The sequence below is a fragment of the Corvus kubaryi genome, unplaced genomic scaffold (assembly GCF_017639235.1).
Source record: "Corvus kubaryi isolate FWS band 111438036 unplaced genomic scaffold, C.kubaryi_AGA036_p1.0 37354, whole genome shotgun sequence".
Lineage (NCBI taxonomy): Eukaryota > Metazoa > Chordata > Aves > Passeriformes > Corvidae > Corvus > Corvus kubaryi.
Genome location: NW_024581116.1, coordinates 7,805,325 through 7,823,550, shown reverse-complemented (window position 1 = coordinate 7,823,550; position 18,226 = coordinate 7,805,325). Strand labels below are relative to the sequence as shown.

Here is an 18,226-nt window from a genome sequence, read left to right as displayed (position 1 = left end):
GAGCAGCTCACTGCAACCAGGTCACCCAAGGTAGGGTGGGAGGGAAGCAGGCCACACTCTTACCCTTTAAATGTTGAACTGAATCTCTGTCTTTAGCCCCAAAATTCACAGTTCTGTAACCCAGTTCCAGTTCTGTAACCAAATTCCTTAAAGACCTAGGCAGTCTTAAAAAGAACATCTGTTTTTTGAAGTATTATACCTATCAGTGTTCACAGATCAGACACATTCTTGCCAAAATGCCATTTATTGCAGTATACCTTTACATGGCATACAGATAACCCAATGTTGCATCTCCGGTCAGAACTCATATTTCATTTGTACCACTTAAATAACACAGAATGTCATGTTTGTTTCACAAACTGTCAGTTAAGACTACCAAAATATACAGTTTTTTCCTTTCCCCCTAACAAGGCTGTGAGGTACAACTGAATTTTACTACTTTATCTTCCTGTGCTTTACAAGAACCTTTTCATAGATAGACCTATCAAACATTTCTACATTCCTATACAAAGCAAAGAATTACAGCTGAAATTAACACCATCTGGTCATTGCATTAACCTATAAAAATTCATTCAGTAAAAAAAAAAAAACAAACAAAAAACCAACTGAAAACAAAACAACCCTAACAAAAAACATAATGGTCTTTGCAGCTTTACTTAAAAAAAAACAGCCAGCTACACATATGCACAGGTTCTCCATGTGCATAAAGAAGAGTTTGGAATCAAGACATTTTGGGTTTTTTTTTCTTTTGTTTGAAGACAAGGCACCAATTTTAGCTGCATGGCAGCTCAGGAGTGTTTTATACTTCATTTAAATTACACAGGTTTTTGAGTGTTAACGTGCAACATTTGTACCAACTGTTGCAATATTCTCCAACATACTCTGATCATTCCCTCTGGCTCAACAGTACAAATATTTACATCAGTTGTAAACACTCCTCCACCCACCCCATACCTTCTGCACTGACTGACAAGGAACTGAAGTGGCAAGAAGCTACCCGAAGGCAGAGCAGAAGTAAGGCTTGCACAGAACACCACACTTGTGTTTGCTCAGTTTGAGATACTCTGGAGCCCCAGTGAGGCCCCAGTGCCTGACATGTGACAGCACACTGACCACACACAGCTTCAGGCATCCAGACTTTGCTCAGGAGGTGCTTTTCAGCCCTTACTAGTCTGACATCCCTGGAGTGGCTTCTCTCCAAAGTGCAGGAACAGCATCCGAGGAGCCGCTCCGGAGTAGTGAGAGTCAAGCACACCAACTGTTGTATCTGTTTAAGGCCACCTACACTCAGCCTTCCCCAGGCTCATTTCAGATGCTTCTCTACTCCTTAGCTGCAGTCATGACATGCTGCTTCCCACTTCCCACCCCTGTGTACCACGGCATCCTGTGGCACAGAGGGCAGACCATGTTCTGAGACAACCACGGTGAGCAGAGGTGCTACAACACGCCCCCGGTCACCTGGGACTGCACGGCAGCACGGGGTGAGATCATCTACAGCAGGACAGCCCAGCCTCGACTTGGCACCTAGGAAAGGGAATGTCTGAGATGAGGCTGCTTGGAAAAATCTACTTCTTACCTAAGTCTTGAAAGAGAGAGAGACGGTAGTGGGACAGTCCAACACTATGGGTAAAATTAACTCTCCGCTCAGTTTTCGGGTTCTTGGGGTTTGGTTTTTGCTAGTGTGTGCACCAGCTGCTTAGGAGCTGGTTCTGAGTATGGGATAATGCTTCCAAAATACAAGTTATTTTAAACCACGTGACAGTCATTTGTTTACCCTGCCCCTCACACCTCCTTTCGGTAGAGATCAAGTTCAGCTTGATGTTTCATAGGCATTAAGTGCTCCAAATACAGCTGTCAGAAAGAGCTAGAGGATTGCAGTGTGCCAAATGTCTGCCCAGCACAGCCACTTGTTACACTCAAAACACATCTATGAGTTAAATAGGAAGGATCCCTGCTATACAGAATCTGAGCACTGCTAATTGGTTATTCTTGCTAGCCCTTTCCCTAAATATCAAGAGTTTTATACATACAGTGCTCCCTTATCTTCTCCCCACCGCCTGTCCCAGCAGTCTTTAGATAAACCAAAGTGAGTTTAGGAACTTGCAGTCCCAATTCAGTTAAAAAAAAAAAAAAAAAAAAAAAAAAGAAAAAAAGTTGTGCAAGGAAGCAGGGAATGTTCAATGAATCCAGATCTACTTTGTAGTTATAAAATTTCCAATGGTAAAGTGGTAAGGGCAAATAACCCAATGATCATATGGCTTAAGTTTAATGCAAAGCACACTAAGAGGTCCACGTTCAGGGAGAGAAGAGTCCAAGAAAGATGGAATAAGAAGTGTCCTGAAGATCAGTGTTTATGCATAGAATTCCTCTTGTTTGTGTGGTTTTTGGTATCCTCCATTAGACTGTTTTGGTTCATCCAGCGAATAGCTGCCTTCATCTTTCTTCTTCATTCTGTACAGCATAAATACAACTAGAAACACTGCAAACACCAAGCCTACAAGTCCTCCAGCAATAACACCTGGAAGGGAAGAAAAAAGACACAGATTACTCTAGATGCCATACTGGACAGTGCTACTATGATTTTAAGTTCCAGACTGTTTCCTACCTGTCCCTGACTTAATGACTTAATTTGTCCTTCTGCCCCCTTCCAAGCCAGTCCCCCTGCCATTACCAAGCACCTGCTCAAATACACCAGCCAGTCCTAGGGACATGGATCTCCCACTGGGCCATGCTGCAAAGCACACAAGGCCATGGTGTTCAAACCTGGTAATTTAATGACTGAGGCAGCAACAGAGAAATGTTACTGTAATTTTTCAGAGGAGTGAGGGAATGGGTTTAAACAAAGTTGCAGGTAAAGCAGTCACTGCTAGCTGCTATTAGCAGACTAATATCTGCCCTGTTAGAGCTCTGACAACACAGAATCATCACCCTCATTTAAGAGATCTAACATAAAAGGTTGGCTTCCATGCTCAGAGATGTATTTGCAGAACTGCAGTTTCGGCTGCCTGGAGACTCCTACAGGAATCTACTTTTACCAACTAGAAATCCAGAATATCTGGTACCTCCAAGAACTTCTTTTCTGTCCATAATTCCCGAGGCTCCTGCTGCTTTGGCATTCCTCTCAGAGTCAGCCAGTACTTCTGAGCTCTGGGTGGGGACCAAATCCTCTTCTTTAGTCAAGATGAAGTCTCCCTGTTGGGACATACAAGGCAGGTTATTCACGTTTCTCACCATGTCTGTTTCTGGAGACTTTCCACAGCTTTGTTTTGCCTCATCTAAAACCCTCCACCAACATAACCTATTAAACCCATCACTGTTTTTGACAAATTAACACCCTTTCCCACCAAACCAACTTATTACATCCTACTAAAGCCATCTCCCTGGAAAGGGTGTCAGAACTATTAGTCCTCACCGGATCTCCAGAGCCATCTTCAGAAACCTCCTCATGTGTAGGAACGACGTCCTTTGGAGCTGTCGCCGCAGGGGTGGCAGCAATGTCTCCCTCACGAGGGACAGTAGAGTGGGGCTCGGGCACGTCCTTGGTGACTGGCGCATCAGAGCTGGGCATTTTAGGTTCGAGCTCATGGACCACAGCTGAGGCTTCTGAAGGAGTTACATGAACCACAGAAGGAAAGTGAGCAGTGGGGCTTCTCACAGTTGTTGTGACCACATGGCTTGTTGGTTTCCCATCAGGTGAGCCCAGGATGGACACTTCGTCCTTCACAGCTACAACTGGTTCCTCTGTCACTAGATTACTGGTTGCAGAAGGAGATATTACTTCCTTTTCAGTTCGGCTCTCAATCCCAGGAAATGGCTGTTCACTGAAATCCACCGGTGCTGCCAGTACTGAGGAATTAGTTGGTTCTCCTGGGATTCTCCAGGCACGAGACTGGTCAGTCAGGGGACCTGCAAAACAAACAAACAAACAAATATTATCCTTGGCCAGTTTAGAGACCTATTAATAGTATCTTCAGGACACTGGTCTATAAGGAGGATGCCTAACCTGCATAGCCAATTTTCATAGTAACAGCAGTTCAGTTTGTAATTCCTCATCCTTTTCAGTGGAATAAGGAAGGGACAGACCAATCTGCTAATCATCAATACTTTGTCAGTCATCTGGTTCTCCCTAAGGCAAAAGTACCCATCTATTTGTGGTGAGGTTGACAAGGAAAATCTGCTTTCAGCACACTGGTTCCTCAGGGTGGTTATCTGAGTCTTTTTCCATAAACCACTTTATTTGATTCAGAGCAGTGACACCTTCAGTCTCTACCACATTTGGCACTGATTTCAGGGTCTTAATTTCTGCAGAGTTTAATCTAAAATACAAGCCTGTGGCTAGAAAGAAGCAGAAGGATACCATGCTTCAGCTTTCAATAGATTGCTCTTTTCTTACTAGCATCCCCTCGACTGCAGCACTGAACACCAAAGGTTTCTCTCATGCAGTTTAGCAATCATTTTTATACACTTTTTCCCCTACCCTAAATCCCCTTTATCACTTATAAAAAATTATGGCCCATGGGAACATGCACACCTGATAACACATAAAGTTTGCACTTCATACATGTTGGTAGACTGGGGTTTACACACCCTCAAATGTTATCTCCTACCTGCTCATAAAGGTCTTGTTAAGATCTCTCTTCCCCACGAGTAAAGAATCACTCGTTTCATAACATTCTTCATACAACATCTCCCATTAGCAGTCACATGGCGTCTACCTCTGCTTCTGCTCCCTTTCAAGTCTCCTACAGCTCATTTTCTACTAATTGTTAGCATCTCAAGGAATAAAAGATTAATAGATTAGGCCCTTTCTCTGCTCCCAGCTCTCATATTCTGGGGCGGGGGTGTGTGTTTGGATTCCTCCCTCCACCTCCCTTCACCTGGGTGCTCACTGAGATCTTGATTGCCACATCCTAGAAGGATCAAGCACTGACAGTGCAAGCGCTAATAACTCACCTGCACCTGAACCTGAGAACACGTCGTCTTCATCACCAGATGAATCAAGGTCTTCAGGGGGAAGGTTCAGATTTGTAGTTTGCTTTAAAAACAAGAGCAAACAGATGAGTCAGTGGTGAGATTAAAGTTATCATGTTGCTTGCAGAGAGTCCTCTAGGGGCTCCTAGAGGTCACACAAACTTTCTTTGTTCAGATTGCTTTTTCATCTTCCCTCATTCCAGCTCCCCTCCCCAAAAGAGTAGTTCTGGTTAGTCTGTTTGGTGTTGGAAAGGTCAGTCTTGCCGTCTTCCCTTCTCTGCCCTGCTTCCAGGCTGCAGCTGCTTTGGGAAAGAAGAAAGCAAGGAATCCATTCTGTGCTGCGTCCCGGTAGCAGGCAATGCTCAGTCCTTACCACCAGCCTGTTTCAGGTGCTGACTGCTCGTGTCTTCCCTATCTACCAATCACTCCATCTGCAAATCATTGCATTAATTCTAACGAGCAGAAGGGAAGGGGAGGCAAAGTAGCTTGTCTTTTCTCCCTTTCTGACTCAAATACTGTTCACATATCTGAAACTACAGCACCTAGCTGGAAGGAGAATCAAAGTCCCTTTTTATTAAGTGTGGGCACTCAAAATAAGCTCAGAGGTAGAAGCCAGCCTTCCCTGTCAGAGAATAACCCAGAGCTTTGTCCATTTGCACTCCAAGGAGTACGCTAACCAGCACAGAAATTGAGCTGCTGAAACAAGAGGCCAACCCCCTGTTGTATGGCACTTATTTGTCAGAGCATACAACATTCAAAGCTGTTCAGGATCTCCAAAGACAACAACACTCTTTTAGTGTTTACTAATTTACTAATTACAGAGTGATAACTTCATGTATCTTGTTGGCCTGTGCTGTATGCACTTACTGCTCCTATCAGAACAACGTGCCTGACTGTCAGCTCATGACTAGCCCCAGGTTTATTTCTGCAGGGCTACCATTACCTAACCAGTCATTTTCCCTTCTCACATTTCAAACCAAAGCCCTGTAAGTCACTTCTTCCAAATTTCATCTTTTTGACATCCAACTACATTCCCTGTTTTCACAAATTTTGACTTCTATCCCATCCTCAAGTCACCTTTGTCACCCCTTTCCAGCACTGCCATCCACAAGTTTAGATGCTGCATTGAATCATCCAAGCTGTGGGATCCCTATGATCCCAAGAAGTGAGAAGTCTCATCTTATTATGTAAAAAGAGGACATACAATCTTTCCAGCTGTGCAGCAAGGCCCACTGTATTTCTCTAGCTTGCATTAACACAGCGTCACTTAAAAATTAATATAACACTCATCCTCATTCCAGAGTTAGCCAGAACTAGTATGGGCTGCCAAAGCAATCCAACTCCATAGTTGTCACTCTTTTGCCTACAATGGATGTGTTTATTGGTCCTATCTCCTTTTCACTCTTTTAAAGATACCAGGTTTATCCAGTTTTCTCTTCCATCCTTAAAACCTTATCCATTCCCCACATTTCCACAGAACAATTAGTTTCCAAGGTGGTTAACTAGCCCATTAGAGTCCACCTCTCTGAAGACAAGTATCCAAACTGCCTCCAACCTTTTCAGCCCCAAGATCTTACCCCTTCTAGGCAATTATTGTAGTTAAATGATTTTTTTTTTTTTAATAACAAGAAAGTAGGAACAGAAACCCCTCATACGGGCATAAATTTTTTAGCTACTTTCTTCCCTACTGAAAATAAACCCCCAAAGCACTATTCCTTAAGCTTCTGCAAGCATATTTCTAGAGTGAATTGCCCTTCGATCTCTTGCTTAATCGCAAGTCATGAGGTAATTTGGATTTTTAGATTTGTCCCTGCTTGTTTGCACTGTGCTTTTGCACCCTTCCACGGAAAGTAGGTCAGATAAGTACTTCCCGTGTGTTTTCCTTCTTGTGTGGAAGGGCAGTGACTCACACAGGCTGATCTCACCACACTTCAAATATTAAAGAGTATGAACTGTCAGTGCATAAAGAATAAAGAAGGAACTGCCAGGCTGACCAAACTTGGCTCCCTCGTGTGCCCTTTCCAGTATGTTCAGAAGGTAAGTGAGGCTTTAGAAATTGCACCATTTTTGTTGATGGGGGTTGGGGACCATATTTCTCCCTCACTTCTCACACCAGCAGCGGCAAGCGCAGTGCTTTGTTCTTCCACTCAGCCTGGCTGAGTGCAAAAGGGGAACGTGTTGCTAAAGGTGGGGGTTGCATTCTCCTCCCAGTGGGAAGATTTCCTTGAAGCAGCTAGAAAAACTCTCTGGCTTTTTACTGAAGTAGGGGACTGCCAATACAACTTAAGATTCTATCACCATACACCTTCAGCTAGGATCAAGGCTGCCTTCCCCCCAAATCTGAATATTCAAGGTAGCTCATACAGATTTCTAACAACACCTGGACAGACTGATCATCTGCAGACCTCAACAACCCTCCTGAACGGATCACAGACCATCAAGAAATAAAATGGCAACTCTTGATCTCAACTATTGAGCCTGTACCCCTTCCCCTTGTGGGGTTAAATAGATGAGGCCTGTTCAGTCATGCCCCACTTCCTTTGTTCTTACCAGGTGTGTCCAGCTACCCTACCCTTACACCTCCCCTCACACCTGAGCTCCGAGCCCCTTCCCGGGCCCCTGCAAGCTCTGCCTGTCCATAGCCTTTGTTATGTACCTGTTTGATTCCTAGTTTGATTTCTGTATCTGAGCAGGGATAGTGAGGTCCTCCTCAGAGGAGGGAAGCCCCATGCAGCCCAGTCTAAACCCATGGAGACCCATGCTGTTCCAGTGCACAGCTCTCCAGCAGCTGCTCAGCACCCACCCTCCAAACACGAAGGCAGACTCGGACCAGTCTGGGTCCCCTGAGGTTGGCTGCTGCACTTAAGAGAATAATAGAAAACATGAATCAGGATCAGTAAAGTCTGCTTTCCACAGTTTTATATGAGAACTTAGTGATGTTATATGTCCCAAAGTGTCTTGTCCCCAGCTGCTCCTCTGGGCATCGCGGCACCTCCCTTTGACCAGGCAGTCTGAGGCTTGGGATTTGGGAGGGACATTCTTTGGCCCAAATACTCAATGGACAGTATAGGATTTTGTACATGTGGACAGCAGTCAGAATACCCACAAAGTGCTGTAACTTCATGACATCATCTAATTCCATGACACACGAGCATTAAAGAACATTTGCCCAATTTATGTAACTGTATGGTTATATAAAGACTACATGTCTCACTCCATAAATTACAGCTTCAACGGGCATAAAAGACAGTGCCCTCCTTCACAAAATACAAGTACTTCAGAAAGGCCATGCTTCTATAATGATCTGCTACTGAAGGATTTCAGACACAGCAAGGTTAGAAAACACTGACTCAGGACAGCATCGAAAGGGACTGAACTAATTTGGGTTTGCATCAGGAAGACAGACCGTGCTGGTCAAGGTTTTTCCATGACCTTTTATTGAAGCTGAGTTACACCAATGGGAAAGGTTTTGATTAGCCAAGAGGATTAGCAGCACTGAACACTGGGTTGTGCTATCATACAAAAGAGCTGAAAATAAATTCCAGCTTAAAACAAGCTTACTCTACCTTTCAGACAGTGGATCCTTTGAAGGATCTCTGATGGTGTCTCATATACTCTAGTCAAAAAATCTTTAAATTCTTATCATGCACCTACAACATGTTGCTTTTTTACCACTTAACAAGCTTGTATGGTTTTGTTGGGGTTTTTTTAGCAGTTCAGACGACTGGTTGAAAATACTTGTCCAGTCCTTTTGATTTGCTGCCACTGAATTCAGTTGCATGTGAGGCGTAAAATTTTTAACAGTATTTTTGATACGCCTTAACCAGTTCTCATTAACCAGTGGAAGACCCTCTTCCCCAAGGATCAAAGCAGCCTGTTTAGGGGAAACCCTGGGGTGACTTAGCTTCTGCTCTTGCTGAGCACTGCATTGTTGCAGAACAATAGTTATTCAGTTCTGCTGGGACAACCAGAAATCTGCTTAGTGGCATCTTCAATTTAATCAACAATGGGCCAGACTTTCACAACTCATTAGTAATATTATTGGATCCAGAAGTCTGACATAGTCCAGACTTTTTTCTTTTTTAAAGTATCATTTTTAACTATTCTTCAGTCTTCATCTTGGTCAGAGTATCAAAACATGAGTCCTTCTGTGCTTATCCCATGACCTGCCACAGAGCTCACTCCTGCTACAGAAGAGATCTGAAGGACTCTCTCATGATGAAGGGAAGATTTGTAGTTGTTTAGTTGATCTAACCCTGCCCAAACTGGGAACCACATTTATTTAATTTGATACACGCAAAAAGAAAGAGCTTTTCTCAAATTGCTCTTTGAGGTAAGCAAAACCACTGGCTCTGCCACAAGCTGCTACAAGCCCTTAACTAGATTAAGGATGATTTGTATCCCACTCTTATTAATCCTAGTTAGTGATCTGCAGTGTCAAAAACACTTGAAATCCTCCATTATCTGAATAAAGCTGTTAAATTTGCACATTTATTTCTCCTAATAAATCCTTCTTACTCAGCTGAAAAGGAATGAACTGTAATGAGCTCTCCCACCTCAAACGCCTCCCTAACTATCCTGCAAGAGTATTCCAACTGCATGGGAAGGAAAACCAATGGTTTGCTCTTGTTTAAGAGATACGTAAGAGAGAGACAAGGATTTGCCCTGTAATTTAGCTACAATAGAGCATCTAAAAGAATACTTTCACAAGGCTTTGAACAATTAATTCTTAAATAAATTCAAACAGAAAGGTTTGTCTTTCACCTTTTCCTACCCACTGAAGAGCAGAAATGCTATCTGAGGCAGACTGGCCCGAAGAGCTTCTAACCTCAAAGCAATATTGTTACTAGTGTGGGGGGAAGACAAAACCACCTGCTGAAGGAAACTTTAGCTTTGTTAAACCTTGATATTCTGCAGTTAATAGCCCATGCACCATTAACCCCAATCCCAGATGTCCATGGTCTGGAGACAGCTTAAATGGTTAAGGAGGGAAAAAAATTAAGAAAAAAACCATGCAACGACAAAACTATCCCCATACAAAAACCACCTCCTATCCTCACCTATCCCCCTTCTTTTACAGGCATACGGACTGCTGGAATTAAGTTGGCCATGCACACCTTCACTTTTAACAGGCAGCCATAAATTCTGGAATAGCTTTTATATGGCAGGTCAAGAGTGAAGTTTGCATGCAAGCCTGTTACATCAGAACTCAGCAGCAGTGTGGCACCACCTCACCTAAATTCTCTGGCAGTTGTTCCTCCTGCTACTCCACTGCTCCAAATAAGCCCTGGTGCTGCTTGGTGACCATGCAGGTTAATGAAGTATTTCTCTTCCTAGGGGAGCCAAAGATGCAAACAGCACAGGCCAAAGAGTGCAAAGACAGACCACCCCACAAACAGTCCAGGGGCTGGACAGACTAGATTTAAGCATTTTACATTTTAACCCTGGCTAGTGTTCCAATCAAGGACTGCCTTGATGTCAGGGTGGTTGGAACAAGGTGACCTTTATGGTTCCTTCCAACCTAAACCCTTTTATGAGTCTACAAACAAAGTCACCAGCACTTCTTACTTCCTTATGCCCTCCCTGTTTCAGATGGTGGTGTTCCCCTGTGCCCTGAACTTTTTATGTGTATCAACAAGCATCCCCACCCTTCCATCCATCAATCTGTGTCACCTGGAGCAAGGCTGGTTAGTGGCTCTCAGGGTGCTCCTTCCAAAGGGAAGCAAGTGGAAAGCAAAGGATGCTCTTTCACTCAGCAAGGCAAGCACCATTTTAGCAGAAAGGGGGTAAGCAAGCCAGTTAATCTGGCTGCTTGTCTATCAGATCATTATCAGTATAAAGAAATATGGAAAATCTTGGTTAATTGTATTTTACTGGCCTCCTCCAAGCCTGGTGACTTGAGAGAAGAACTATCTTTGAGAGAGAAGTCCTGGTTGTGTTTGAACTCCCTGATCATCACACAGTATGTTCCTCCGGGCACTCAGCTCTTAAAGGCAGAAAAATACCTTCCAACAGCTGCTCAAAATAGGATGAGAGCTCTTAGGATCTATTCCACCATGGGCAGAACAAAACAGACTGTAGACTGCTCACTGTTCACTAGGCGTTGATCCTCCTTTTCTTCAAGCTGTAGGAGCATACCCTGATCTTTTGCACAAGATGCAGTGGCCAAGGAAGAGCATCCAGCTACTCCACAGGCAGAGCAGCCGGTGTCCCAATGCTTCTACAGGCTCCCCACTATTGCCCAATCAATTTTACATTTTCTCCTTAGTGTGACAGGGCAACTTTTTTAATTAAGTAGGGCAGAAGCACAGCAATCAACATGCCAAGAGCAAAAATGAACCAGCCTGTCACCATCAGGTTGAGTTTCACATTGTACAGCGTGTCCCTTTAAACTCCCACCTCCCACAAGAGCATGTCACTTCATGCTTCCTGGACCATCCCCTGCATGTCTGCTTGTGCATTCTCACAGTGAACCAGATCACGGAACTGGTCTTGTTAAACAAAACAAAAGAAAAAAAAAAAAAACAAAAAAAAAAGAGGATAAAATACCATGCAAAGAATTTTCCAGCAGGACCAGTTTCCCAATCCTATTCAGTGCATGAATGCACAAGTGTTTGTGTTGGCACAGGGCAGAGTGTGGCAGCCAGGGCTGCTTAAGCATTCACACAGACTCACAGCCTGCGTTCTGGGATGCTGACACTCATTCCCCAACCCGCCATGCATTATGGAAATGCACATCACCAGACTGCAGGCAACATGCAAATCAGAGGCTGACTCAGAGGTCCACACAGGTTCATACAAAAATGAGCAAGGACAGGGGCTGTAAGGAGAGTTCTTTTCTGCACTATCTGTTCACGATGGATGATGTTTGTTCCAAGGTCTGACAGCAGTGCTTTTGAGTCCTCCCAGTCCTCCTGGGGGCAGGAGTACACAGTAGCAAAGGCTAGACAGATGTCTTGTTCAAACGGGAGCAGTTCTACTTCCATCCTGGGCCACCTGAACTTTACAGGATGCCCAGTGCAATTGCTGTTTAGTGCTGGACAAAAAGTACATTTAACATCCTTCAGCAGAAAGGGCTGAGCAAAGCTGGAGTAGCTGGAGGTCCAGAGGGCTATGAATTCCACAGCAGGGGAAGCTCATGGCCACACACACAGCAGCAGGGACAGCACACCAGCTGTGCATGGGAGTCCTCTGTGCCAGGAGGGCACAGAGCACTGTGCCAGCTCTGATGCAGAAGAGCTCAGCTGCCTCTCAACTCCCTCTCAGCCAGCTCCACTAGAAGCCTGGTCAGTCCTTCAGCAATACAGAGGAGCAAGTCACAGCCTGTGCTCCTGCTTTTACACCTGGACAATATATCAGGCAAGTAAGTTACTACATGCTGCTTTTACTCACACCAATTTGCTCCTTCCAGTCAAGCAATGCAGCCCAGGCCAGAGACTGAATCTCACCGCAGGTCAATGCATCCAGAGAGGGCACACAACAAGCACACAACTTAACTCTGTATCAGCAACAGGCTGTCACAATACGGCCAAAAGTGGGGTCCCTTTTGTCTCCCACGTTCAAGGCAGCCTGTGCTTTGAAGATGCAGTCTAATGAGAAAGCTCATTTCCCTGCAGCTAATCTCATGAGAAGCAGCCAGTTCAGTTTTATGCTATAAACCACTTTTCTTTAAAGATCCTTCCCTGCAGCTCTTTAACATACTTGATAGTTCAGGCATTTGTTTCTTGAGCTAGCACAAGAAAGCCACAGCCAATGTATAAGCTCAAAGGGTTGTGCAAAGTAGGTGCAGCTCACTGAGGCCATTCATCCTGGGAAATTAATTTCAATCTACTTCAGCTGGCTTGAGAGATGAGCAGTGAGCTGCCTAAATCAAGACCAGGCAAACCTAGCTTGTTTTAAAACCCTCTGACTTAAAGACCCCAGCACTTCTTACTTCCTAGTGTAGCAAAACCAGCAGAGAAGATTCATTCTTACAGCAACGGCCACTTCATGCACTTGTTTAGAAAGGAACAGACCAAGAATTGCTTGGTTTCATCGAAGGCTAGAGGTGGGCCACCCATCCCTGAAACCTGACGAAGTAAGGCTAAAGAGAGGAGCATGCTGGCAGGCAGAAAATCTTCATGAAATGGAAACCTATCCAGCAGAGGACTCCAGCAGCCCAAACCCCATTATCCACACATACTGGTAACTACAGCACAGATAAATGTGACCCTTTTGCCGACAGAAAAAATTAGAAGTGACGGTACCTAAATCCCCGCTGCCTCTTCCTCCTGCACACATAGCCCCTGCTGTGAAGTTCAGGCAGGTGAGGAAGAGCAACTTGCCTCAGCAGCCACAGCCACTTTAAACAAGAGACTGGACTTTGCAGTGTTGCCTCCAGCACATATAGACGCACTGAGCTTATGTCTTCAGCATCCTTTGCCAACTATTCCCAACCAGCTGACCTGTGGTGGAGGCAAATTCCTTTCCTTGCCCCATCTCTTGACACCCACTCACCCTGTTCAGGGATCAGCACTGAGGACTGCCATTGGAGTTAAACTTGCTACAGAAACAGAGTTTCTGACAAGTACAACAGTGGGCTTGAGATTGCCTGATTGCTCCTTAACAGCATGTGTGGGCTGGAGAAGCCAGTCTCCTCTCTCCATACACCTGAGAAACCACCCAACTCCCAGTGAAGCAGACCAGATGGCATTACAGCCCTGAGGCTGCTGAATGGAGTCCAAGGCTGGGTTTGAGGGAAGAGCCGCAAGCAGTGAGTGCCCCATTTGTTGCCTTTGGGACTGGCTTCTCCCAGCAGCCCTGTGAGCTCAGAACAGTCAGCGTGGGGCTTGGCCCTGCACACTCCTCCTGCCGAGGCCATGGCTGCAGGACAGAGCATGAGCCTGCAGCACATCAGTGTCAGGACACAGCAGAGGCAGCTCAGGGACTTGGGTCCCACAGGAGCACAACTTGCTCTCGTCATCTTCAGCCACTCAGCTCAGGAAGTCCCAGCTCAGCAAGCAGAGGTGGGGCTATAGGAAAACAAGATGTGGTCTGTGGCATCTCAAGTCTTCAAATTAGGCTGGTGACCCTGTGCATTGCTGATGCCTCTCAGCAGCACCAGGAGAACACATGTGCCCCTGGCCTAGGGAAGCCTGTTTCCTGGAGACAAATGCTGTGCAATTTGGCTAGTGGAACTACTACCCATTTCAAATGAGCTCTATGCCAGCTTTTATGTGATCAGCGAACTACCACAAGCAATGCTGCAGCAGCACAAGTGCTCTGACCTGAGCACACATGGTCCCAGAAGTCAAAAACTACCTCATCACTATGCTGCACAGTATTGTGAGGAAGAAAGAAGCTGTCCTGCTTCACCTGAGGAAGGGAAGCCAACATGCAGCCAAGAACAATTGTCAGATAAATAAATGCAACAGCCTTCAGTGTCCAGACACACGGACAGGAAAAGACTCAGGTTCTTATCTCAAGAGTTTCTCTCTTCTCCACCCTGAACTCTGGCAATTACCTAACATGAGATATGCCAAGGAGCCAGGATACAAAGCTCTAAGATTTCTTGATGGATCATAGAAATATTTTCAGTCTATTATTGATACATAGATGTTTCTAATTTTAGCAAATTGCTCGCAGCGCTCTACTGAATTAGTGAAATCCAAGTTTCAGATGAAAATCCCTACTGTACCAAACTAAGAGCTTGTACTTAGGGCAGGACTTGTGGTTCCTAGCAGCTAGGATGTTTTTTAAACCTCAGCAGAAAGATGAACTTGCAACCCTGGAGCACCAAAGGCCTCAGCGAAAGCCATCGGTAAGCTGAAGTGAGACTACTTAAACTTACAAATACTTGGCCTTACAACAACAAAAAAGCTGACTAGGTGTTCAGTTAGTTACACAGAGTTACAGCGGAAGTGCCCAGACAATGTTTTATAAGAGGATATATCCTATGGCAACCGGATATGCACAAGACTACAGAAGTTACCTTCTATTTGCTTACAATTCAGTGACAGAAACACCTGCCAGCTGCAAGGCCTGCTGCTATCAAACTCTGCTCTATCTTCCCAGCTGATCTGCTCACAGTCTACCTTACAGAACTTACATCAGCTCCTTCATATCATGACAACAGCCCAAGCCTCAAAAACCCAAGACAAGGCCTTCTTGATTGCTTTTGTAAATTCCACATTTTCATCAGAGGGATGCACAATGAAGTCTCCAATGCTTGTGAAATTATTTTTTGCTAACAATCTGTATTTTCCATACACACATCCCAGACGTGTTCCCTTGGAATACTGTATTTCACTACAAATCTCACACTCAACTTCTCAGTTGCAGCATTGCCACCAGCCCTCTCAACCACAGTCCTCAATGAAGAGCTGATGGATCAGGGAACTGAAAGCACTCAGAAGGAGCTGCCTGGCTTGAACAGGCATCAGCCCAATGTCTCTCTCACATGTGCACATCAGATGGCAGGACCAGGGATATCCCACAACCTGATCCCTTGGTGCTGTTACTTGTCAGTCTGCTACAGAAGACCTTGACTACTTGCAAGGGAGCTACGGAAGTGAAACTCAGGCAGCAAAATGAGCCAAGAGTTGGCATTCCACAGCACCCGTCTGATTCAGTTATAGCTAAGCTCCAACCAGTTCTCAGGGACTCTGTTCTTGCACAGCAGGGCTCACAGCAGTCAGCACCAGTCTGTTAAGAAGGAACTCAGGAGTCTTAATCAACAGCTAGTGACTGGACTCACACAGACCATGCAGGCAGCTTTACACTTGGGGTTTGACCCAATGCAAGGCAGTTCCTGCATCTTGGCAGGTCTTACACCAGCACACATTGGACTCAGTGATCCTTGTGGAGGTTCAACTCTGTATTCTACGATTCTTGGTATTCTTTTTATGTTTGTTTCTACGGATCACCATAGCCAACTTGCATGTGATGAAATCAAGTCTCTCCCTACATTATGAGGTATGCTATCACATCTGTTTTACCCACAGGATCTCAGTGTTGACTAAACCGAGGTTGTTTATAGTGCAGAAGTCATCCCTGCTAACAGACCACCACAACTAAGCCATTCACAAAAGGCTTCACATCACCACATGCAGGAGGCACGTCTCAGATCAGGAATACCCTGTTCTCCTATTCCAAGAGCCTTCTCAAAGAGGCATCTTTCAGCATCACCCCCTCCTTCTACAACAGTCCTAGCAGCTGCTGAAGGAAAGCAGCAGACAAGTGTTTTGGGTGCTACTGGTCTCCTTGGAATAAGCAGCAGTAGCTCAGATGGTCTGTGGGCACAGGCTGGACCACATTTCACGGAGTTATTCTAAGGTAGAACAGTTCAGACTGCATGAATTCCCTTTGAGAAATCTGTGTGCTCACAACCACTGGAGCACACAGCCAGTGATCTACCCATATAAAATGGCACAGATCAAGCTCAGTGCTTCCTCCTAGGACACTACTGGTCTCTGTGTTCAGGTTTGCAAAAGCACTGCTAATCCTGCACATACCACAAATTTCTAACAGCAGTTGCCCCATTCACAGTTAAATTATGCAACACCTCAGTGAGATTATGGGAGCTGACCGGTGTACTTCCATGCTGAGTCACGAGGGTGTTGAAGTATCACTTAAGTGATGAAGCACCAAGTGAAATCCTCCCATCAGAAACAGTCTTAAAAAAACCTGCTGCTGCAATTGTGCTCCAGTCACCTATTGTTCCACTCATTTAATTAATGGACATTAGGCATTTCTTGGCCAAACATCTACTGGCTTAAACTAACTCTGACCTAGTCACCCAGTTACACTGTTTCGTACCACATCTGTACAGCAGAGCCCTGAATAAGGGACTGTTACAAAGGAAAGATAAATCAGAGCTTCCCTTTGATCTCAGCTGTTATCCAAGTCTCACTTCATGCCTTCATTTTTGGGCATACAATTTGCTCATCTGTCTTCCCCATGGCCTTCTTTCAGAGCAGTCACCAGTCAGGTGCAGGGGGGCTGAGTTTAGTGGGAGATGCTACGATGTTTGTGCACTCTAGATGCTCTCCTGCCACATATGGGCAACTGTAAGATTTTAAGTTGTGATTTGGACACCCTCGTGTTTTACACATCTATACTGTGAAGAGACAAGAGACACCACTAATGCCACCACTGATAGATTGACAGGCACAAAGTCAAGTCAATAAAACAGTGCTAAAATTGCAAGGCAAGGTGAGTGCTTTACTGCCAAGTTACTCCTAGCACAGCATGTCACTTAGGTCAGAGCAGTTTCTGTCAAGAATTACCAGCAGGATAGCCAAGATGCTACATAACAACAGATCAAACCTGTAAGACACCTGTTCAAACATCACTAAGTTGAAGATATTTCATATATATGAATAAACTTCTGGGTCTACTCACTGACTACCGACTCTAGCCAGCACATTATCCCACTAAATACAGCAGAGCACAAAATGCTGAAGGCCCACTTTATGGGCCAAGTCTAAAAGCACAGGCAGAACCACTGGCATGTACCAGCACCATCACAACAACACTGAATGCTGTCCCAGGTGTGTCGTATTCACCTCACATTCACCTCATGATTGATTGCACAGGATTTCTCACACAACTATACTTGCTCATCTCTCTGAAGTATCCAAAACAGGTTCAGTTTGCAACAGAAGAGTTGTGATCTTCTATTGTGAACTTTCACTTTCTTTTACTGGATACTGCAGTTTTCTCAATTTCATAGTATTCTGGGCCTGCAGCCAGAGACCCACCAGCTACATCATACTAGTAAATTAAATAATATCAGAGAACATCCCCAGGCACTAGAACACAACCAATACCATAATATTATTGGAATGATTTATGGCATAGTTTTGAGCCTTGCCAACCAGTATGCCCCCAAATAAGCACAGAAAGGTTCTCAGCAGGCAGTCTGGTGAGGAGGGTGCATTACAGAATAGGTCAGAAAATGAGATTTCCTACACAATTGTGACTCTAGCATTTAAGTTGGCCACAGGATACCTTGTGTCTAATGTGCTTTGCTGTACTGGGCTTGTGTGGCAAGATTTTGATAGCAGGGGGACTTACAAGGGTGGCTTCTCTAACAAAACACAACTCCCCCCATGCCCGACAGACCCAGTGCCAGCTGGCCAGGACAGACCCATTGCTGGCCAAGGCTGAGCCCATCAGTGACAGTGCCTCTGGGATAATGCAGTTAAGAAGGGGAAAGAAGTTATTGCAGGAAGGGAAGAGGAAGGGAAGAGGAAGGGAAGAGGAAGGGAAGAGG

The 18,226-nt window shown here is 44.9% G+C and overlaps 1 protein-coding gene across 1 annotated transcript in view; it reads right to left on the bottom strand.

The window, feature by feature from the left end:
* Window positions 1-228: 228 nt before the first annotated feature.
* Window positions 229-18,226, bottom strand: part of SDC1 (syndecan 1) — a 25,986-nt gene continuing 7,988 nt past the window's right edge. The window contains exons 2-5 of the mRNA XM_042032893.1: window positions 4,954-5,035; window positions 3,413-3,906; window positions 3,063-3,192; window positions 229-2,518 (exon numbers count right to left, since the gene is read on the bottom strand). Coding sequence (XP_041888827.1) covers window positions 2,352-2,518; window positions 3,063-3,192; window positions 3,413-3,906; window positions 4,954-5,035 — 873 coding nt within the window. The 3' untranslated portion in view covers window positions 229-2,351. The remainder of the gene's footprint in view (window positions 2,519-3,062; window positions 3,193-3,412; window positions 3,907-4,953; window positions 5,036-18,226) is intronic.